This window comes from Acanthochromis polyacanthus, chromosome 3 (genome assembly GCF_021347895.1).
Source record: "Acanthochromis polyacanthus isolate Apoly-LR-REF ecotype Palm Island chromosome 3, KAUST_Apoly_ChrSc, whole genome shotgun sequence".
Taxonomy (NCBI): domain Eukaryota; kingdom Metazoa; phylum Chordata; class Actinopteri; family Pomacentridae; genus Acanthochromis; species Acanthochromis polyacanthus.
Genome location: NC_067115.1, coordinates 7,174,513 through 7,198,216, shown reverse-complemented (window position 1 = coordinate 7,198,216; position 23,704 = coordinate 7,174,513). Strand labels below are relative to the sequence as shown.

The 23,704-nt window shown below is 38.1% G+C and overlaps 1 protein-coding gene across 1 annotated transcript in view; it reads left to right on the top strand.

Annotated features, from left to right (window-relative positions):
* Positions 1 to 23,704, top strand: part of sorcs3a (sortilin related VPS10 domain containing receptor 3a) — a 307,833-nt gene that overhangs the window by 159,879 nt on the left and 124,250 nt on the right. Inside the window, exon 4 of the mRNA XM_051945511.1 lies at positions 2,498 to 2,656. Within this exon, the coding sequence (XP_051801471.1) occupies positions 2,498 to 2,656 (159 nt within the window). The remainder of the gene's footprint in view (positions 1 to 2,497; positions 2,657 to 23,704) is intronic.

The following is a 23,704-nucleotide window of genomic DNA, read 5'->3' as shown; positions in this document are numbered from 1 at the left end:
TAGTTCTTATTTATCATCTTGTTTATTGTCTTTATTGTTGGGTATGTCTCAATCAGATCTAAAGATTAAGATTGAGCTAATAGCGACATTTTGTAACTCATTGCTATCAATATGACCATAAGCCTGGTTCTGTTTACAGGTGTTGTAAAGGGAGAGCACAATTCATGGCAAGATGCTAGGGATGCAGATTTTATTAATTTTCTTCAATAATCTGCAGAATTATCAATCAAAAACAGGTCAATGAAGATACAGATTGAGTAGTACTTGAGAGACTATTACTTTCCTCCTTGGAGGAAATGTAGCTAATGCAGTCAGCTGCCACTGGAATAGATTCTTGCACTGACTCAAAGAAGTAAAAATGATTTAATTCAGTTTTAATATTAAAAGGATTTTTAAATATTGGCTCACATATTCACACAATAAAAGCCATATTTCCATTGTCTGCCATTCTGATTCCAGTATAATAAATAATACAAATAAACACCTCTATTTATTCATGTGGGATAATGTAAATCCTTGTGTGACTTTGAGTCTGCACAATTTCAAAATATGTTAATGGTTTTATGTCAGACAATAGCAGCGTCTTCAACAGAGAGCTGTTTTCCTAAAACCCATTATACATTTTCAAACACCTTCTCTTTAGTGAAGGAGGAAATCCTGTGACCATTTTATCTGCTCCCACAAAGACTCCAAATGTCATTAGCTGAAAGAAATATGCATTGTGGAATTCCTGTTCTTATTGAATTCTGTAATAACTGTGATAGCTCTGGCAGAAATATTCCAAGCATGAAATTAGGGCTTCTACTACCGCGGAGCTGTTAAATTTAAAATTAGGATTTTATTGGAAGGAGAAAATGCTAAGAAATGACATGCTAAAGCATGAGCTGATAAGGAAAATAACATACTGTATGTGCGGCTCCATGCATGGCTGCTCTCTCGGCTAGATGCACTGCAGCTAATTGCAACTAGCTGATTTTTCAGCTCTACCTGTGTGCTCTGAATGTTCTTCTCTTTTGCTTTATAACCTCTTCTTGCTTTAAAAGAACCTTCCATCCTGTTTTGGAGAGAAATACTTGGAATGTCTGATCCACGTAGATCAATGTGTCATCGTGAATCAATGACATCATGAGAAATAACAGTGAACATGTCAGGTTTTTATCTTTAACAGTTCCTGAGATATAGTTGTTCAAGCAATATTATTTCAAATCAGAAGGTAAAATCGAAAGTGTGGAAGCTTCATGCACAGAACAGCTGGATAAGATTGATGATAAAACTTCAACATGAGTGAAGTAGTGATGCCAGTAAGAATGAATAGAGTGTTGGAAAAGTAGAGCAAATAAATAAACTGAAACAACAACAGCTAGAGGTAACTTTAGTTTTGCTAATTGGGCTTTCAATTATCAAAAATTATTAATTTATTGCCAGTTTTCTAAATGAGACATGCAGAATACAGTTTTTTAATATGAAATGTCACATTTTTAAGTGTCGATTTGGTTAATTTTCACAATAAAATGTTGCGTCACACATGATTAGTTTATGCTTCTAGTGAGTCTTTCTGTTTATGCAGTTTCTGGTGATTTTTTTTAAAGATGCTTTTCAAACCCGTGGACAATTTTGAGGCTCAGTGGGTTAAAATGATTCGTTGCACGCTAGTTTACAAACTGCATTAAATTTAATGTATGAAAAATGCCTGCTGAAAATGGGTCGATGGGTAATTAAAAGAAAAAAAAGCATCTCTGAAAATGTTTGCAGTATTAAGCTAAAGTTTCTCCGATACCATTTTAAATATCCATAGTTGAACAGATTCAGCATCAATGGCAAGACGAGAAATAATAAGAACAACAATAATACATTTCAGGCTTTTATCTTAAAAAGTTCAAGCATAGTTTCAAATTTCAGCCTGTGGAAAAAAAGAGCTGAAAGTGAATTCACTGACAATTAAAAAAAGAAAAAGAAAACATATCTAAGAAGGTATTTGATATCTAGAGTTTATCGAGATGGTCGAGCAGATTGATTTGACATGGAGTAATAACTCTGTAGATTTTGTGAATCTTATAGACGCATTTTCTCACAGCAATTTAGTAATATATGGGGAACTAAGGCAGCTGCTTTAGGGATGTAATATCACTATAGCTGTCACAAAATCTATTTTTTTAATTAGCCTCTAACTTTACATTTTAGGTGCACTGACTATGCTTGGTGCTCATTAACAGGCTAAACAAGGAGCTTAACATTTGTATGGGAAAACCGTGCAGAAAAAGAAAAAAAAAATGCACACAGAGAACCATGGCAACCAGCAGTCCAGAAATAAAGTTGGAAATACAGCCGAGATTCCTGTTCACCTAAACGTTTTTCTGCTGATTCTGACGTCTCTTTTCTATCTCCTTTCGTTCCACATATCTCCACCTCTTTGCTCAAAACTTTAAATCTTTCATCAAAAAGATGTACTTTTCCCCACATGCCTGCTCACGCTCCCCCTCGTCCTCCCTGCTCTCAGATTATGGTGCTGACGGACCCGGAGTTTGAGAGCAGCGTTCTGATCAGCACTGATGAAGGAGCCAGTTTCCAGAAGTACCGCCTCGCCTTCTTCGTCCTGAGCCTTTTGTTCCACCCCACTGAGGAGGACTGGGCTTTAGCTTACAGCCACGACCAGAAGGTGAGATTCTGCCTCATCATTTTCATCACCCTCAATTAGCTGGATGTGATTCACTTACAGCAACATTTGTCCAACTCGCAGGGTTTATTCACCAGGGCCTGCAGTTTTCGTCAGTTAGCTAATTACCTGATGCTAATGCATTCATTCATGACTCCGCCAGCCTTTATTTACCTGAAATGAAGAGAGAAGCAGGCCTTTATGTGAGACACTCTGTCATTAGAGAGACTCTTTATGTCCATATCCGCCTATTATTCTGCTATATATTATCATATTTCAATCAGAGGCCCTCTGGTTTTCTGATCTGCTCCCATTACCTTTGTTGAACTGTAAACTAAGCAGTTAAGCAGCAGCATTAATGGGGCTTGAGAGCGAGTTCACACCGACTGTTTGTGACTGAGTGGATTCAGTTTATTTCCACAGAGTGATTGGATTAATTTGTGGTGGCAAACTAAACTGTCAGCTTCGAATCTGGTTGAATTTTGACATAATTCACCCCATTTAACAAGCCACCGGGAGATCACTGACTCATGTTTCATTTATTTCAAATCAGAATCCAAAATGGGAGGTATGGAGGTCTCATCAACGGCATATCTGTGTAAGAAAACTTAGATAAGATTGATGCTAAAACTTCAGAAAATTCACATGTTTTAATTAGAATAGTAAAATCATTTAAAATAGAGCATTTGAAAGATGAAGCAAATAAATGAACTTTAAAAAACGAGCAGCTAGAGGTAGAAGTAGTCCAAGGTAAGAACTGAAGAATAAAAATGAGTCAGACTTTACACTGTTCAGATAGTAGAAAATCACTTGGGTGCCACATGTAGCCTTTTTTCTGAAAGGATTTGGTGGGGGGAAAAAAGAAGCTTTTCCACAAGGAGCAATTACTGGGCAAGAATGTACCAAAATGTTGACAAGTGAGATTGTAGTTTTAGTTTTATTACTTGATTTTCCATTTACTGAAGCATAATAGACATTTGTGTTAATCAAATGGTCAGAAGCAGTTTATTTTTGGCAATTTTTTAAAAGTGAGACATGCAGAATACAGGTGAATTGAGAACAGCTGCTTTAAGAATCTAACATTATCAAGTATAATATCACTGCAACTGTCACAAAAGACGATTTTTAGCCTCTAACTCTGCAATTTGGGCGCATTGATTATACTAATGTCACCTCATCGTGAACTGCGGCTCGTTATCAGACTAAACAAGGAGATTCACATTTGTACAGTAAAACATCACACGCCCAAAATGCAAAAAAAATGTTCTGTTTCAGAGTGGCTCTGTCTGCGAATAAGAAAACAGAAGCTCAGAGCTGCTCAGTGTGTCATCACTGTGTTGTCGTACTGAAATGTGCATGATGCTGAATGCAGGCTGTAGCAGTAGAAGTGTCAGTAAATCTCTTCTGATGTTGAACAGTCACTCTTATTTTCCTTCTCGGTCGCGGTGTCACCTTCACTGGTCTTTGTCACTCAGTGTGTGGCTCTGAACACCACCTTCACACTGAGCTCTAAGATTGTTCCGGCAAACGTGAGCCATCAAGGTCACCGACTGACCTGCGAGTCAAAGCGATCGGCTGGCAGGGGATCGGGGTGCAGGAGGCCGATGACTGGTGAACTGTGGCGACCGAATCAAACCTGTCAGCAGCTCAGCTCTGAAAAGGTTGTCGCCGCGTGAGTCAGTGTCAAGCTTTTCCCTGGCAGACCGGAGTAATTGACGATTAGAGAATTATTCTCTATCTCTAAAGACATATCTTATAACACCGCTGAGTGGACAACCAGGAATATCAGGAAACTAACTATAAAACTACAAAACAGTGTTGGTCTGATTAGACTGCAGTTAAAAGTCTAAATTTTAGAACCAATTGCAGCAAAAGTGAGCACAGCCTTCATTAATGGCTGTCCATTCTTTGACTTTCTTTCTTTTTTCAGCCAGTTTTCATTCTGGTTGTGGTCTCCAGGACAGTTGGTTGGTTGCTATGCCCTCCAACCAAATTCTCAATGTTCAGATCAAGTCAGGTATTCATCTTCAACAGCCTTCGAGGATTAACCCTTTATTTTTATCAGCAGAAGACGTCCGGACTACCTGTGAGCACCCCCTCGCTTTCACAACTTGGAACTGACCCAACTGTTAGGTTGATTTTATTTAATGAATGTTTACTCTGAGTCGGCTCCAAATTAACTCTGCGTAAAAGACGTTGTTGATGTGGCTACGTTTGATTCAAACTGGTGGATGAAAATTTGAGTGTAAACCTCACGGCTCGTCATAAAACATGGCAGATCATCTACAAACTGGAAGCTAACTTACCAAAGATTTTCCACCAAGGTTTAAAGGTTCAGGCTTTGAGATTATACATATGTAAATAAGTAAATAAATGAAGGGTAAAAGAGAATAAAATGACCAATGGAATAAATAAACAAAACAACAAATCAATTAGATGATTAAAAATAAAAGCAAAAATATAAATAAATAAGCAAATAAAGGATTAGAGAATAAACTGAAAAAAGTCATAGGTTATGAAAGATATAAAAAGTTCAAGACAATTGAAAAATACATAAATAACAGTAAAAAACATGAAGTCAATACATAAATAAATGAAGAGTAAAAGAGAACAAAATGACCAATAAAATAAATAGTTAAAAATATCAATTAGATGATAAAAATAGAAAATAAAAATGAAAACATGTAGAAATAAATTAAAGAGAATAAACTGAAAAAAGTCAAAAGTTCTAAAAGATATTAAAAGTTCTAGACAATAAAAACAAAAACAACAATACTACTACTACTACTACTACTACTACTACTACTACTACTACTAATAATAATAATAATAATAATACATGCAGAAAAAGTAGTAAAAGCAATACACAAATAAGTAAATAAATGAAAGGTAAAAGAGAATAAAAGACCAATAAAATAAATAGTTTAAAAAAAAGTCAATTAGATGATAAAAAAAAGAGACAAAAAAATAAAATGAGACAATTCTTTTTGGTCCAGTCTGTAAAATGTGTTATATAAATAAAGTTTTTGATATTTAACACAACAAGATTATTGTGTATTTTTGTTACTGAAATTTATATCTCTGGTTATTTGGAGACTATTTCTGATTAGTCCCAAGATGGTTGGGGTTTGGTTCTGGAAAACATGTCATCTCTCATCCAAGAGGCTTCTTCACTTCTCCTTTAGTATTTGCGATTTACTTTCCAAAGGCTTGTTTCCTCGTCTCACTCCTAAATCATGTTTTCTCATGTTGGTCACAGAAAGCCAAAAAAAGCCTCACATCTCTAATCTAAGCCCCTCTTACTTTGCCACAACATTAAAACTCAGCGTGAAACCGTCAAAACTCTGCTGCTATTTCAGACATCATCATGAAGCGTTAAGACGAAACAAGCTGGCCAGGTTGAGGAAGTTCACATATCCTGTGAAGCGTGGGTTGAAAGAGAGGTGCTGTCAGCCAGAATTCTGGGCAGAATTATTCTGATGGATCACGAGGGGTAAAAAGCTCTCATCAGTCACTGCTGTTATATAATTCCAAAAACAGTCTTCTCCCAATGTTAATTAAAAACAGCCCTCAGCGTGTTGCATTATCTATAAAGATTATAGCGTATACGGAGTATGAGCAGCTCCCCGCCTCGACCATGCAACACGAGATCAATGGCGGTAACAGCTATTGATCTCGCTGATTAAATGCATCTCGGCTGTGGAGGCGGGAAATGCATCAAACTGCAGAGTTCAAGAAGCAGCGACTCTAATAAGGCGGTCGGTCTGAGCACGTGCAGTGAAGATTACAGGTGTTGTGAGGATCCAAGCAAAAACGCATCATTACCACCTTGTCCTGAATCCACAAATAAAGAATCCTTTCTTAGTCTCGTTGGTTTTAAAAGGGTTTACATACATCTTGTCTGTTGCTTCATTTCACCTGATTTCATCTCGACCAGCAGCTCATTGTCGAGCATTTACACTAGATTGATTTTAATAACTTTAATAGTTGAAATGTTTATGATCTAAGAAACTAGTATCAAATTTCAACGACTCAGATCGAATCAGGGGCAAAAACTTGGACATCCAGACTTGTTTCACTTAATATAATGTATTTCTTTTACTTTTTCTCACCTCATTTGTTTTCTTTTGTTTGGAATGACAAAACCCTTAATGCTTTCTGCAGTATTGTTAGCCTGATAGTCTGGCCAATAAAGCATATTGAATTGAGACTGAATTAAATTAAAATGGAAAGGCAACACATAGACCTCTGAAATGTGAGCACAACTACACACTGCCATTTAGAATAAGACAGAAAGGTTGTAGAACAGTTTAATCTCTGTATTTTCAAAGCTTGTAATGTTATTCTTTGCATTAAATGTGCGTCTTTAAAGAGTTAGAAGGTAAATATAGCAAAGAAAACACAATATTTTCCTCTAACATGTGGTGGAGTGCAGGATAAAGCCGCATAAAATTGAAAAACATGATTAAAGTACATCAAATACATTTTTCAGTGCAGTACTTGAGTAACTGTATTTAGTTACTTTCCTCCTAGGTTGCTAATGTAGCTAACTGCAACTGGACATCTTAGCCACATTAACATTAATTAGTTTTTGGCTCATATATTAGCATAATAAAAGTGATATTTCCATATCTCTTCCTTTCGGTTTATTTCTGTACTGATTTTAGTATAATAAAGAGTACAAATAAACACCTCTATTTGTGTGGAATAATGTAAAACACTATGTGACTTTTAGCCTACGCAGTTTGGAAATATGTTAATGACTTTATGTCAGACAATAGCTGCTGCATATAAAGAATATGTCTCTCGTCTAGTTAGTTTAAAAGATGGTTTACACAGATATTGTAGGTTGCTTAATTTGACCTGATTTCCCTCAAAGCCCTGACACTTGGTCTGCAGCGAGGAGCTTTAATACGCTCATTTTCGACTTGTAAGCAGCTAATAGTTTTCAGACTGGGTCACTGTGAATTTAATCAGCTGTAAGTTGGTGCTTAGCCGTGGTTAAGTGTAGCCCCGAGGACTTAAGTTTGAGGCAAAACTCTTAAAGCGAGACGTCTGAATTGATGTCGGGACAAATAGGCTGAGAGGGAAGCGTTGGTTGTAATTCTTGATTCTCTTTATGACTTTTTTTTACCTTAAATTAACATTCAGGTCAGTCCCCTCCTCGAGTAAATGGAAGTATTTTTAGACTTTAAAACTCACGCTGACCTTTGCAGGCTCTTATCTCTCGACTCTGAGGATTTTTTTGTGGAGACAATTACTTACTGATGTAGTCCCCAGTTATTTTCTGAGAATAAGGCCAACGTTGCCGCTGCCAAGTGAATGAGTTATGTAAACACAAAGAACAGTGGAGGGAAAAAGAACATGTAGAATAAATAGGAGTTGTCTTATTTTATTCTCCCTGAACACTCTGAGCTCCCAGAAGGATTGCCATCAGGGCATCTTGCCGAAAACCCTTTTTCCTTTTTAGACAAAAGCTCAGAACAAGACACTTTATCTAATTTCTTTAACTTGACCATTAGCTGATGTTAAAACTTTAATATTTCTGATGGATTTTTGGCAGATATTTGGTAGGATTTGAAGGATTCCACTGTTGCATATCTGTGTGTGTGTCGTTTGTATTTAGCAGAAGATATCGCCAAACTGCTGCTGAGTCGAAGCCCTGACTCTGTAATGGACTGCGCAGTGATTAACTCATCCAATAATTACATCGGAGACAAGTACAGTGCTGCACAGTGTAATCAAATGCCGCCCGCAATCAGCTACTTCCTTATGTTAATTTCTGACCCCTGACAGAACTGAATCTTTTTGCAGCAGTTTGTTTGTCATTGATCATTATTATCTTTATTGCTGTCATTATGATCCTCATGCTTTTATTAAGAGAAGTCGAGCATTTCCAGTCTTCCAGTGAAGCTGGAGGAGACAAATTTTACAGGAGAACGGACAAAGTAGTTGCAGGCCGAGATGCAGTGAGCTTTTAGTTTTGGCCCATAATGAGGAGCAAATGAAATGTAACGCTACACTTGTCCTGATGCAATGTGACGGCTTTGTTTTGCAGACCTTCCCTGCCTGGTAACCCTTTTTCTTATTGAGACCAAGGATCAAGCACAGAAATTCTTTGTGCCAAATGCTCCCTGTTTCCCTGTCGATTGAACAAAAATTCAAATTTACACCAGTCAACTCATCTAAAAGTTAATACACCAATCAGAAAACAGTCAAAACTGAACACAATTTAACAAGACGGTTAAACATGATCCTATTCTTCCATTGCCAAGTCATATTTTTGTGCAGCTAAAATGTGTTGCACTTTGCACAGTGCATGTACGACAACAAGTCACTAAAAGAACTTAACAACACTAACAAAGGCCCTACAGGTTTGGCTGATTACTGGATCCAATATTCAGTGCTAGAGTCAAACACAAATTATCTTCACCAAATGCTAATGTGCAAAGTCATTTCTCTGTTTGTTAAATTAAATATTAATTTCAGACCATCTAAAAGTAAAACAGCGCTCAAAAGATTGTCAAAATGGAGCACAATTATGGTCTATTATTATAATTATATTAAATATTATCGTATTATTATTCACTAACAGGTAATATCACTTTTTTACATGCATGTATTTTAAGCATATGAATTTAAAAGCCAAAAAAATACACTAGATCTAAAGTAAAATTCAGAAAAAAAAATCTATCGTAATTAATGAAAATTTGCTGTATTTTAATCATATGATTTTTTCAGTATTTTTGGGACCTCAGTTGCAGAAATATTACGTATTTTTTATGTTTCATATTTTTATTACATAGTTTTTTAAATTATTTTTTTGTTGCTGTTTTTTACATTTTAAAACCAAAGTGTCAGAGCATAATGACAAGTGGCATATCCATTGACAGAGGTACGCTGCTGGTGTGATGCGAAAATTTGTTCTTTTCAAAGCTCATATGACCACTGATGATCACTGTGGTGTTTCTCCGTCTGTGCTTTCACAGATTGAGCGTCACTTTACTGGAACTGTATGATGAATGACATACAATACTGACAGAAGGTCTTTTTAAAATCCAACCTCCAAAGTTCTGTAACTTCACTCCGTTTGCTGGTCTACAGTTGTATCCACAGCATTTTAAATGCTTTGGTGTCCGAACAGATCCATGGCTGACGTTTTGTTGTTTCTCTCTCATGTCGTAAAAATGGGGCTCCTCTGCAAACCTCTGAACAGCAGTCGGCTGCATGCGAGTTCTCATTCACCTGCAGGAACACAAGCTGACAAATTGGAGTTCCCTTTGAAACCCCCTGAGCAGCACGCATCCCAAGTTTTTCCTTCAGAGGAACAAAGAGAACCACCAGTGAACATTCCCACAGCGGCCGACACTTTAAGGAGGACCGGGGGCTTTCATGGTTCAGCTCCGACCTCATGAAGACTCATCGGCACTGAAATGTTCAGCGTATTCACACCGCGGCTCAGTTTCATTACTGTGAAACGCGACGCAACAAACTCCAGGTCCTGCAAACATTTAATTTGTGTGTTTGTGTTTCCGCCTGAGGAGTGGCAGCTTTGTGTTAGCGGTGATATTACTGAGCCTGAACTGGAGCACATGTGGGACTGAAGCGAAGCTCTTGGTGGCACTGAGCTGCTACAGACAGAAGGATTAATGCCATTAGTCAGGTGATGGATGAGTCCATGTGAAAGAGTAATAACACAATAGATCATGACTAAATGATCATAGAGGGAGCTGTCATTGGCAGGTTAATTCTAGACACTGGAGTAAGTCATCCTTAGCATTGAGGAGAAGGAAAATAAAACAAATTAGTTCTAACTGTTTTGTGGAGATGCACAGTCACTATGAAACAAAGGCAGCAAAAAGGCATCACAGCGACTGTGTAGGAGGTGCATCTGTCCGAGGAAGTAGGCACTTCACAATGTGAAGCTGGGAAGAAGCGAGAAACAACACCAGGTCATGACTGGCTCTGATTCATCAAGAAATGTTTGATTGTGTTCCTCTTTTTTCCTGAGTGTGTGTTGATGATGACACAGGGCCTGGAGCTCAGAAATCAAAGGGAAATTATGGATACAGTGAAGCAGTGACGGCTACATGGCAAAGAGAGGCAGTAGAACAGATGGAGTAGCTCAGTCTGATGGAATAGCAGCTATGTGTTGTCACTCCGTTGTCAAAACAGCAGATGGAGGTGTGCTGCCAAGCCCACAATGAAGAGAGTCAACAGACACGAGCAGAAGAAACTTTTCTGTTACTTGGTTGCCCTTAGTAAAGATTAGACTCCTATTTATATAAAACTCAATGATCTCTTTGAGAACAAACCATTTTTAATGATCTGTGTGCTTTTTGCACTACATGAGCTAGAGCTTGTGTAACTACCAAATGCTTTTATTTTGAAATTGCACAAACACATGGATTTTTCTAATGGCCGCCTTTCAAATTCCCCTTCATTTATACAGCACCTTCCATACAAACATGCAGTCCAGAGTGGTTAAACCAGGGTTTTTACTGTGTAGAGCACTGAGAGGTTTTAACAAGCAGCACAGCAAAACTACTACTGCCAAATTGATTTAAAAAATAAATAAATCTTTAGTCATTCATAACCAGATTTGTTAATTGGAGTTTCATTTGCTCAAATATAATAGATGTTCTTGCACAACAAATGATCAAAAGTAACAGAAAAATGCACATATTTCTTTCAAACTTTACTATATGTGGGCCGATCATGCAAATTGTCATACTTAGTAAACCCCAATGGCCCAGTCTGAGTTAATAAACTAATTTAAGTTGTTTAAGCCTCTACTGGGCTAAAATAAACCAACATTTACAAATAACCAGAGTTTAATGGGGAACTGCTGGTACTTCATTGTGCCTGATTGCACAATTATGGTCCTCAGCATACTACCTTTTTGAAGGATAAAGTTACTGAATCTGACAACCAGTTCAGATAAAATTGTATCCAAATGTTGTGCTCATACTGAAAAAACAACAGGCTGCATCTGATGCCCGGCACGCAATCTCCAAGTTGAAGTAGAGCTTTTCCTCCCCTTTTCGTTCAGCTGTTGTTTCTGTACTTTTCGATGTAACTGTGAAACCACGACTGACTTGGCTGTGACCAACAGTCAGATGACTAAAATTCAAAGAGTTTTCAGGTGAACTGCAGGCAGTTTTTTCACAGAGCAGAGAGGAGGCAACAAGAGAGACTGAGAGGCGACAACTCGATCTATAAAATAAATGCAGCATGGCTTAATAACCGGGCACAGAGGAGCAAGTTGTTGGAAGATACATTGAGCATGGGGAAGCATCTTTCTACAACTGATGTGCAGCGTAGAGTAAAAACAACGTAGATGCTGCAAAAATAAGATAAGACCAACTTTGTTCATTCCAGAGGAAATTATTTTTAAAAATTGGTACAATAAACAAAGGTTAGTGGAGTATACTTTTTTGTTTGTTTGTTTAAAGATAAGAATCTGAGAAATTGTAATGATTCATATTCAAAATTAATCAAAACGAGTCCAAAATTACATCAACTTCAGCAAAACGATTGGAGAAGTTTTCAAAAAGGATTAAAAAACAGAAAATACTCATAAATTGCATAAATCCTCCCAGAATGGCTCAAACATTGTCCAAAGGGGCAGTAAGTTTTCTAGAATGGTTCAAAAATATTCAGAATTCCTCAAAACATTCCTCAAAAAGGAAAATTAGACCTACTTAATCAGTAAAATAAATGCAGCATGACTCAGAAACAGGGCCTGCACAGTGTCTCAGTGGTTAGCACTGTTGCCTTGCAGCTGGAAGATCCCCGATTCGCGTTGCTGGTTTGGTTCTTTCCACATGGAGTTTGCATGTTCTCCCTGTACATACGTGGGTTTTCTCCAGGTTCTCCAGCTTCCTCCCACAATCCAAAAACATGCTCAGGTTAAATTGGTAACTCTAAATTGTCTGAAGGTGTGAGGATTAAGCGGAGCAAGTTGTTAGAAGATACATTCAGCATGGTGAAACGTCTTTCTAGTGATGATGTGCAGAATAGAGAGAAAAAGTCTCTAAAGATTATAAAAATGTGATAATTTATAATCAGAATTACTAAATTAGAATTATTAAAATGTGTCCAATTTTACACAAAACTATGCAAAATGATGAAAAACATTGTCCTAGAAAATGGTCAAAAACTCCAAAAACTCCCGCTAAATGGCTCGAAAACTGTCTGTTATCCAGAACGGTTTATAAAATTATTCAGAATTCTTCAAATGTTGTTCTAAACTAGGGTGAGAAGAAAATTTAGTCAATTGAATAAATTCAGCATGGCTCAAAAACAGCATACAGAGGAGTAATTTGATTTGCAGAATAGAGATAAAAAACAAAGCTTAACTACCAAAATATCCACAGTATGTGGCGCCACCATTTTTTTCCCAGTGTTGTTATACCTGTGAGCACCTGAGAAAAAGTACATGGTGACTCCTATTTTCATTTTTTGTAAAAAAAAAAAAAAAATTCAGAAGTTCAACATCCATTTTTATCTTTTTTATGATTTATGACATCATACACAGAAGACATTTCTGAATTCTCTCTCCTTCGTGGTTGGTCTGTTTCCACAGAGGTGCAGGACTTTATACTGCAGTGAAAAATGAGCCCACAGTGAGTCAACAGCCTTGATGAGTGTCATTCTTGACGTCTTCATCGTATCAGGTGAAGCAGAGCAGGGCGAGGCTGCCCTCTGTGGCCTCGGTAAACATCTCGTCTCTGGTAAAGGTGTTTTGAATTCCCCAGCTGCAGGAGAAGCCTTTGATATTTGAACATCCGTGGTGACCTTTAAATATCTGTTACGTGGCTGTGGGGGCTGTGTGGTGTCGGTCAGTCCACTCATGGCTCTGCACTGAGGCAGGTGATGGAGGAAAGAGGCTGAACGCAGGTATGTGTGAGGCAGGAACAGAGGGAGGGAAATGAACCGATAAATGAGAGTAAATGAAGATTGATGGATCATGCTTGAATTCTTATTAAATAACTCATTTCTATCCGCTGTAAAAGCTTTGCTGACATCCTCTGTTGCAGCAGATGAATAGACATCAGTTGAGGTGGTTGTTGGCTTGTTTATCAGTTGTGTATTCCCTCGTCGTCCTGCAGCCGACGCCGGGTTAGAATCACTCCTTTGAATCGCTCCTGTTCGCTCTTATCGCAGATAAAGAGAGAAAACACTGTCAGATTTGTGTTCTGTTGGAGGGTTGATGTGACGATTTGCATCATCCGCTGCTCTTGTTCCTGCAGCAGGACGGATGTTAGGTCTTTTCTGAGCCTTTATCCCAGTCAAGGTGTGTGTTTTCAGGCAGTTATCACATTTATTTGAGTCAGCGTCATACTTCAAATGAGTCTGTCGCACTGTCGAAACAAAGGCCAGCAACAGGGCATGAAGCATCATCTGCAGCCCTCGACTGGAAAGTTTTTCTGAAAAGCATCTCATACAGCTGTTTCCATGCTGAATCCATTCATGCACTTAGTACCACTGGAGGTTCCTGAGATATTTTTGTTTTATTTACATTAATTTCTAAGAAGACTCTGGAATTACAATTCACGTTTGCTGCCAAACCGACAAACATGGAAGTTAATGGAAATGAGGAGAAGAAACTTAAATGCACAACTCCCTATACGCTACAGACCCTTAACATTTGCATTTGCCCTGTTCGACCCAGACAGAAACAACCCAAGATCATCACTGATCCACCCCCATGTTTTACTGTAGGGGCAGACAGTCTTGTTTGTGGGCTTCTCCAGGCTTCCTCCTAACCAGTCAGTTGACTGGAGTGGGCATCAACTGAAAACTGGATTAATCACTGAAGAGAACCTTAGCTCAACCATCAACAGTCCAATCTTTGTGATCCTCAGCAAAGAGTAACCAGCTTTCCTCTGCCTTTCATTGATGAAGGGCTTCTTCTGTATCCTGTGTGACTTCAGACCAGCTTCAAGAAGTCGATTTCCAACTGTCCTTGCCGAACAAGTCACATTTCTCCACAGTGCCCACTCATTTTTAAGGTCCCTGGAGGTCTGGTGACGGTTCCTGACACAGGAATGAAGGAGTACACGGTCATCTCGTGGGGTAGAAAGTTGTTTCCTGCTGCGACCGGCTAACAGTTTGGTTGTACCATGTTCGACTTGTTTTTTCTTGGTGTAATGAACGGCTGTCTTGAAGATCTTCAGTTTTTTCGCTGCTTGTCTCTCACTCGTGCCAATTTCCAGCAGTGCCAAGATGGCTGCCTTTGTGGTTTCAAGTAATTCTTTAGTTTAAGACATTGTGTGAGAACAACTACGGCGTGAATGTCAGCAGGAAACCACTCTAGGTCTTAGCATGTGCAGTGCTGCTTATGACATGAAATGGCCTCTTATATACCCTGAGAATGCAATTAAGCTTATGCAGGTCAAATAGGACATAAAGTATTATGGAATCAGCTGTATTTTTTGTCATGTTCAGTGTATTCTTCAGGTATTATACCTTTAGTGATACCAGACATTGAAATGAACAACAAATTGAAGAAAATAAGGGTGGTCTAATATTTTTTTAGACATACTAGTAAATTGTTAGAAAAATGTTGCCAATTATTATTACTGTTATTATCATTATTCTTGTTATAATTGTCTGCAGTCACATTAGTATAGTTATATCTGTGGAAAAGACTGTGGTTTAGACCTTCGTATGGCTCCTCTGGTTATATGTGATGCTTTTTTTGAGTGATGCTTTAATGTTGCAGTCGCCAACAGAATATTTGTGCATTTATTTGCATTCATAATGTATTCATTATATGTACAAGCAGAAAACTGAACATGTAATCCTGCAGGACTGGGAGTGATCAGGGCAGCAGATTTTCTATAGTGGATCCACCTTCAGGTAGCATAAAAGCAAATGTTTGTGTTGACTTAAGTTGCAGAATGAATTATTCAGCATGTTCCAAACACTAATGACTCATGTTCATTCAGGGATTTTTTGCTGATGTTGGTGTAGCTCTTGCCAGCGAAATTATAACTATTGACTCAAATTTCTTCTGCTCTACTTGCAGGCATTATGCAAAATGAAAACAATCATTAGACTGTAGTTTCAAGAGATGTTTTCCTTTTATATCTCCTTTTTTTCCTCCACTGCTGTTGTGTTGTAGTTTATTCAGGGCAGCATGATCAAACAAAAGCCACAGTTTTTATTGAACTTATTCTTTTTTCCAACTAAGCAGGTTATTTTTTTTAAAAAAGCTAAAAAAAATATTGTCAAGTATAGCAAAAATATGTCAGTATTGATGGAATATTATAACCTTCAAAAACTGTAAAGATGGAAAATAATGACAAATATAATTATATTTTTAAGTAATTAAATAGAAAAAAAACCTTTTTAAATTTCGTCAAATATAATTTTTTTTTCACATTTTTTAAACAATGGAATAGTATAAGAGTCAAACACTGTAAGCACTTATTCGATACAGCTTTTATTAACCTTATTCTTTTTCCCAGCTAACCGGGTTCTCGTAGGTTGTGACCTGTTTGTTTAATAAGTACTTGCATTCCAGGGCAACATTGGTAATTTACTAATTAGAGTGTGAAATTATAGGAGTCTTCCATTACAAAATGTCATTGCGCACGTAGGGAGGAGAAGATTTATGGTTCAAAAGTGCTGCGTTACCAGAAAAAAAAAAAAAAAGAAAAAAAATCAGTGCAATTTCCACCTCCTCCTCAGCCCATATAGTCCAAACCCCATTTCCCTTTTTCCTCTTCACAATCCCCCTAATGATCGTAACAGGCATCGGAGCCCATAAATCTGCACAGTGGGGAAACTAAGTGTCTCATTATTATGCAGCCTCCACCTTTCCTCTCAGAGAGCATCCATGTAAGGCCCTCAGGACAGCAGCGCCACTTGTTTAAATCCAATCTCATTTCAGAGAAGCTCTTCATCACTTTCCCTCCTCCTGAACCTAATGACGTCCCCCTGCCATACTGTTGTCTTACGTGTAATGGGGATGAGCTGAATTACTCTTCCGCTTGACTAATGGTGATGACTGAGTTAAACCGACAGAGTCATTTTCAGTCGAGGTAATGTTGTCGCTGCCACTTGTTCCCTAAAGAAGGTAACCCGAGTCTTCATGGAGTCTTTTTGCTGGATGTTGTTCACCTTCACACGGCTTTGAGTTCAGCTGCACATCTGGAAGCACAAAGCGGTTCGTGACATTGATCCAAATATGTCACAATTCAGCCCATCAGAAGGCCTTTTTTTTAAAAAAGATTTCGCCTAAATGAGTCTTAGATTTCCTGATACTGGTAATGTGAAGATGACCTACTGGTAAGAACACCAGCAGCAAATATAAGAAAGGGCCCTTCTTCATTTTTAGACAATAGTCTGGACTGTGCACATCCTAAACAGGGTTTTTCTCAGCCTATAATGTTACTACACATCACAGTAAGCACAATCGATCCATATACAGTTAAGCTAATGAATCTTTCACCTTATTTAAAAAAAATAAAAAATCTGTACATTTTCCTTTTTTTTTATCATTTGAGAAGCAAAAATGTTTTTTTTTTTTTTTTGCTGAGGAAATGAAGCCCCAGTGAACCCTCTGGACCTCAAGCAGTTTTGGGTTGTTTTTTTTTTTCTTTTCTCCCGCCACATTTTTCCTCACTCTGGGTTCATATTCTGCACATTTACTGCTTTAGGATTTCATTTTTGGGGTCCATTAGAATATGTTCGGCTGTTTGTTTGTTTGTTTTTTTGTTTTTTTTGCATCATGAAAATATATAGCATCAATACATATCAGGTTATGGAGCCATACCAATGAGTCCACATCACCATTTTGTCAAAACATTAAAATAACTGCAACTTTTTCTGGTTTTATGTGCCACGTTAGATCCTACTGATGTTAGAGGCTACAAAATTTGTTGAAATGTCGACTAAAGACTGTATTCTCGTAGAAAATGTTGATACATCCATATATATTAGAGGGACAGTCTGGAGTCCCACTACCACCCTTATTTTAAACTTTTACACTTTTTTCCATTTTCAAAGGCTAATCATTTTTTATAAAACTTTCCAAAATATTTTACGGAACTTAGTGTTGGCTCCCAAATATAACAACAAATCACTGAGAATCTAAATCTGAAATGACTCACACTAACTCAGCTGTATAATACACTGAAGGAAAGAAGCCCTCAAAGCAGAATATGGGCTCTTTAATGCTGCAGTCCTGGATTATAGAAAGACCCTCTGTGAAGATCTAGTTACAAGATTGTAAATATGTATTTTTTTAATATTGTGCTCATGTGTTCCACAGTGAGGAAATTTGGTGAAGACACAAACAACATTGTTTCCAGCAGATCTAGGTGACTGAATGGCTCCAGCAGAGAAGAGATTTTTAATTGTAGACCCTGGAAAATTGGGGAAAAAGTGCAAAATTTTAAAACAGGAATGGTATTGGGGCTTCAGAAAGTTCATGAAAATACTTTTAAATGGATGTGTCCATATTTCCTACTAAAAATACAGTCGTTGATCAACACCGCAGCCATTTATGAGGCCTCTAATAGAATCTGATGTGTGACAGATATGGCAAGAAAAGGTTCCGAAATGGTGACGTGGAATAGAAAACCTGGTGTTCATAGGGGTCTGTATAGTGACATTAAGTAAGAATGTTCTAGTAAACCATAAAAATAAAATTCTTCCTAAATCAGGTGATGAGTCATTGCATCGCCAACGCTTTGTACATACAGAACCGCGGCAGCAGGTGTGATTTATTATTCCACTGTAGGAGTTTTGGTCTGCAGCAGCATATAGTGTCGTCGTTCACATGTTGAGGGCCATTTGTGGTGCAACAGCGGTATTATACCCCCGAGCAATGTGTCTGTGATGTCGGGAAAAGAATAACAACAGCTCTACCTTTAAAATTGGACAAGGAATCGGCCGGTTTTGTGTGTGCGTGCTGTGCAGTGAGCATGAGAACAGGGAAATGTTCTGACAAGGAAAATCTGCAGGTTAGTTTGTGACTGCAAGAGGCAGCTCAGGGGATGAATTAAACTGCTCTCTTATACATAGACTCTGCGAACACAAACATGCGAACACTCAACCCAAACTCTGCTAAAAGTTAATGCTTTGCACATTTCCCAGACATAGTGGGAATATTCTGCGCTGTGTTGCTCCCATGAGGAACCAGCAGCCCACCTAAAATGAGAAAGGAACCGGCATAACCGCCTCTCCGAGAGTCCCTTCAGTCCTTCAATATGCAAACATTGTTTGACTTAATCCACCCTAATGATGCAAATTTATGCTGTTAATTATTTCTAGCTGAATCGTATCCTGGCTAAACGTTTTCAGATATGCAACGGGGACATCAGACTCAATAAAGTATTCAGAGAGTGAGGGAGAAAACATTATTCAGGATTACTGTTTTTATTCTTTCTTTTCATTTGCATCGACTCCATAAAAAGAATTTGCATTTTTCCATTTTGTACCATAGCTAATATGGGTGATATTGTTGTCTGTGGCTATAGATTCTGCTACTGAAGAGAGCTCTTTAGATAAGCTCTTTAATTCAAACCTTATTTAATAGGAAGGAGCGAGTGCTTCGCCTCTCTGGATCCTCCATCATTGTAATCCTCAGCTGACACCTTCTCACCGACTAAATATGATTCCTTACTTAAACCCGTGATATGTGACATATACAGACTCTAAGTGGAAGCTATAGCATCTCAGTGTAAACCCGTTTGCTGGTGAAACAGTCATTTTCGTCACAGCGTGATCGGAGTTGGTTTCAAGCAGGGACACTTTCATTCCTCTTGCGGTCTAACTGAAACTGCAAAAGCCATCCTTTTTCCAATCACGAATTATTGATTTTTAAATTTACTGTCACTGTAGCTTTAGATAAAGGGAGAAACAAATGTCTTTAGAGGCAAACCACAAAAACCCACCAGCAGAGTTACACTGCAGACAGCTTGTGTTCGTAAATGTACTTTGAATGCACTGGAAAAATGTTGTTTTCTACTTTAATCAGCATTTAACTCTGTGAACTTCAAGCAGTTTCTGGGTGTTTTCAGCTTCTGTCACATTTTTACTCACTGTGGGCTCATTTTTTTTACTGCAATATTAATTCCTGCACCTCTCTGGAAACAGTAAAAGGATGAGGAGAGGTGATTTTATTTGTCATTCAAAAATCAAAAAGAAACAAAAAAATAATAATCCTGGAGTCAACAAGTACAGCGTTTTCCCAAGTGGCTGTTAGCAGGTCTTGAAAAAATCAGCAACTCTTTTATTACTTAGATTTTTAATATATTCCCATACTTGTCTCCTCTCTGCTCTGCTGAGTCAGTCATGGTTTCCTCGTTGTGTTGAAAAGCGCAGATTTTTTTTATTTTTATTTTTTACCATTTTAATTGAATTTGGTTATTGTAAGTTATTTATTCTAGGTGATTTTGTTTTTCTCCTGTAGAACAATTTGTCACAGATGAGTCGTTCTATCACCGTCACGAATTTGAAAAAGTGACGACGTCTCTTGTCTTTTTTTTTTTTTTTAAACAGAATCTAGTGAAAACAAATCCTTTATCTGACCCAAGTTGTTAAATTACACATCTAGAATAAAGTGATTTTAGTGAAATATCACAAGTCTAAGCTTTGAGTAGCTCAGGGATAAACACAGGGTTAGAGTTGGTTGAAGATCTGAACATCCTGCATGTTTTTACAGGTTCTGACTCTGATAAATGGTCAATTTTGGTAATTTTTTTAAAGGTAGCATGCCTTTTAGACCGGCTGGCAGGTTTCAGAGTTCTCACATGGCACATGACTTAGTTCCTACTAAAAAATACATAAATCAGTGAAAGATTTTTATCCAATTTAGCAGAGAAGACATACGACCCGTTCTGAGTCATGCTTTCTATTTAAGGGAAAGTGATGCAAAAATAAAACAAAATTAAAACAAGTGTAGAAATAACTTGAAGAAATCATGAAATATGGAGCGCACAGTGCATAGCATGCAAAGATTTTAAACAAAATAATTCACTCGGCTGCCTTTTGATCCATGTTATGCTTTGAAGGGTGATTTTGCTTAATTATAGAACATAAAAGTGAATATGAGCTTAGTTTTACACAAAAAACATCTATGTACAAGAAGGTACTTCACAGCTTCTGACTGGTATAAATAAAAGGTCAACACAAAACAAACATTTGCTGGAGCTGCAGTTAATCAAATAAAACCACGGTGGATTAAAATCTGTCAAATCTTAAACCAATCAGAGATGCAGGACCAATGAGATTTTGAATGAGGTCATTTTGCCCAACAATTGTCTTGGACACCACAGGCCTAAGCAAATACTAAGTGTGTTTGCTTAAATTCAATAACTAAAAAGATCATTTTATGACTTAGCTCATCATGCAAAAGCAACCGTAATTAATCCTTATGTTATTTTCTGTTTCTTGGCCTCGCTATATCACTATTTTTGTCCTCTGTGCAGACATGACATCACCTTTAATTTGGCAAACAGTTGCCATTTCATGAATTTGCATCTCTTTTCAATCTCTTTTAGCTTAGTTTTTGGTCTCTACCCACCAATCTGCATTATGTTGAGCCATAAGCGTCACAGGTAGTGTGTTCATCCTGCAGCTTTGGAATAATGGATTAATCCTGGAAGACTGCTGATGGAGATTGTCCAACCAGTGAAAATGTACTCAGATGTGATCATATCAACCAACAAATTGAAAAAATCGACTCAGAGAACTCAGATACGCAATAAACAGTTGCCTTTTTTGGCTCTTTTAGCAAAAAAAAAAAGATTTTGTGTGGTCACGTTGCATCAGAATGAGTGCACTTAATTCTTTTCACATACCAGCACTCTTCCAACAGATCTATCAGTGTGTCTATTTGAACAGATCCACTGCTGCCCTCGACTGAAAGGTGGAGCTGATCTCGAGCCAAAAAGGCTTCTCGGCTGCTGCAGTGCATTTCTCAGCCCAGTGACTCTCCAGATGGCAGGTATCTTTAGTGCTCAGCTGCCTGGTCCTGAGCTGGGACAGCTTCACTTCGCTCCACCAGGCTGCAGCCGGACCGCCCTCCCAGGGTGCTTTTAATGGACTTTAATTTGAAACACATGATCAGGACAATACAGACAGCGCACAATGGAGATAATAGGGCTCCTCTTCATGCATATGTGCTCAGCGGTTCACAGCATAATTATTAGAGAAAATTGACTGCCTGGAGGCTCAGGTTGAAGCTGGCTGCTTTGCATTAAATGCTGCGCTGCTGGTTTGTGCACATGTCAAGCTGCACTGTACATGGCAAAACTGAAAGCAGTGAGGGAATTCTTAATGAAGCACTGTGAGGGATGTAGGGGCCCTGTTTTTCCCAAGCACATGCTGCTTCAGTGCTTGGTCAGCTGAAAGAGCACAAGTACACGACTCACTGTCAGGTGAAAGGAAACGCTTTACCTGTGTGACTGCCAGGCAGGTGTGCAGCCATTTGTTATGTAGCTTCGAGGCGACACAGTGCCATAACAAGGACTCAGTGAAGGAAGCTGGAGGAGGTGGAGCAGAGTGAAAGTGAACACAAAGCCACTGGGAGTCTATTTGTTAAAGCTGACTGGGCACATATTAGTATCTGACACTGATAATCATGCAGGATAATATTTTAATTTGCTGCAACAGGTTGTTAAACACCAAACAGAGGTTGTGCAGGAAAACACCGTTTAGGTTTGATCCACATAGAAAGTCTTGGTTGCAATTGTGTTTGAGATTAGTTCTTGAGTCTGCTAGACACATTGTTTTAATTAACAATAATTTGATGATGATATTTCATTATCACTGCACAGTGTACAATGGAATTAAGCAGAATATCTGTCATTGCATTCACAAAATCAGATCCTTTTTTTAAAAAGAAGGAAATGTGCAAATACAAAATAGAAAAATCTAGTAGAAAAATCCTTTGTACAAGTGTACACACGTGGACAAAATTGTTGGTACCCCTCAGTTAAAGAAGGAAAAACCCACAATTCTCACTGAAATCACTTGAAACTCACAAAAGTAACAATAAACAAAAATTTATTGAAAATTAAATAATCAAAAACAGCCATTACTTTTGAATTGTTGATTAACATAATTATTTAAAAAAACAAACTAATGAAATAGGGCTGGACAAAAATGATGGTACCTCTATAAAAGATTGAAAACTATTTGACCAGAGTGACATGATTAACTCAGGTGTGTCATTTAATTGACATCACAGGTGTTTCCAAACTCATAATCAGTCAGTCTGCCTATTTAAAGGGAGACAAGTAGTCACCCTGCTGTTTGGTGAAAAGGTGTGTACCACACTGAACATGGACAACAGAAAGCGAAGGAGAGAATTGTCCCAGGACATCCGAAAAAAAATGATAGACAAACATCTTAAAGGTAAAGGCTATAAGACCATCTCTAAACAGCTTGAAGTTCCTGTGACAACAGTGGCTCATATTATTCAGAAGTTCAAGACCCACGGGACAGTAGCCAACCTCCCTGGACGTGGCCGCAAGAGGAAAATTGATGACAAATTGAAGAGACGGATCGTTGGAATTGTATCCAAAGAGCCCAGAGCAACCTCCAAAGAAATTAAAGGTGAACTCCAAGGCCAAGGTACATCAGTGTCAGATCGCACCATTCGTCATTGTTTGAGCCAAAGTGGACTTCATGGGAGACGACCAAGGAGGACACCACTGCTGAAAAAAACTCATAAAAAAGCGAGACTGGAATTTGCAAAAATGCATGTTGACAAGCCACAAAGCTTCTGGGAGAATGTCCTTTGGACAGATGAGACCAAACTGGAGCTTTTTGGTAAGGCACATCAACTCTATGTTCATAGACTCAAAAACCAAGCATACGAAGAAAAGAACACTGTCCCTACGGTGAAACATGGAGGAGGCTCAGTAATGTTTTGGGGCTGCTTTGCTGCATCTGGCACAGGGTGTCTTGAAAGTGTGCAAGGTACGATGAAATCTGAAGACTATCAAGGCATTCTGGAGAGAAATGTGCTGCCTAGTGTCAGAAAGCTTGGTCTCAGTCGCAGGTCATGGGTCTTCCAACAGGACA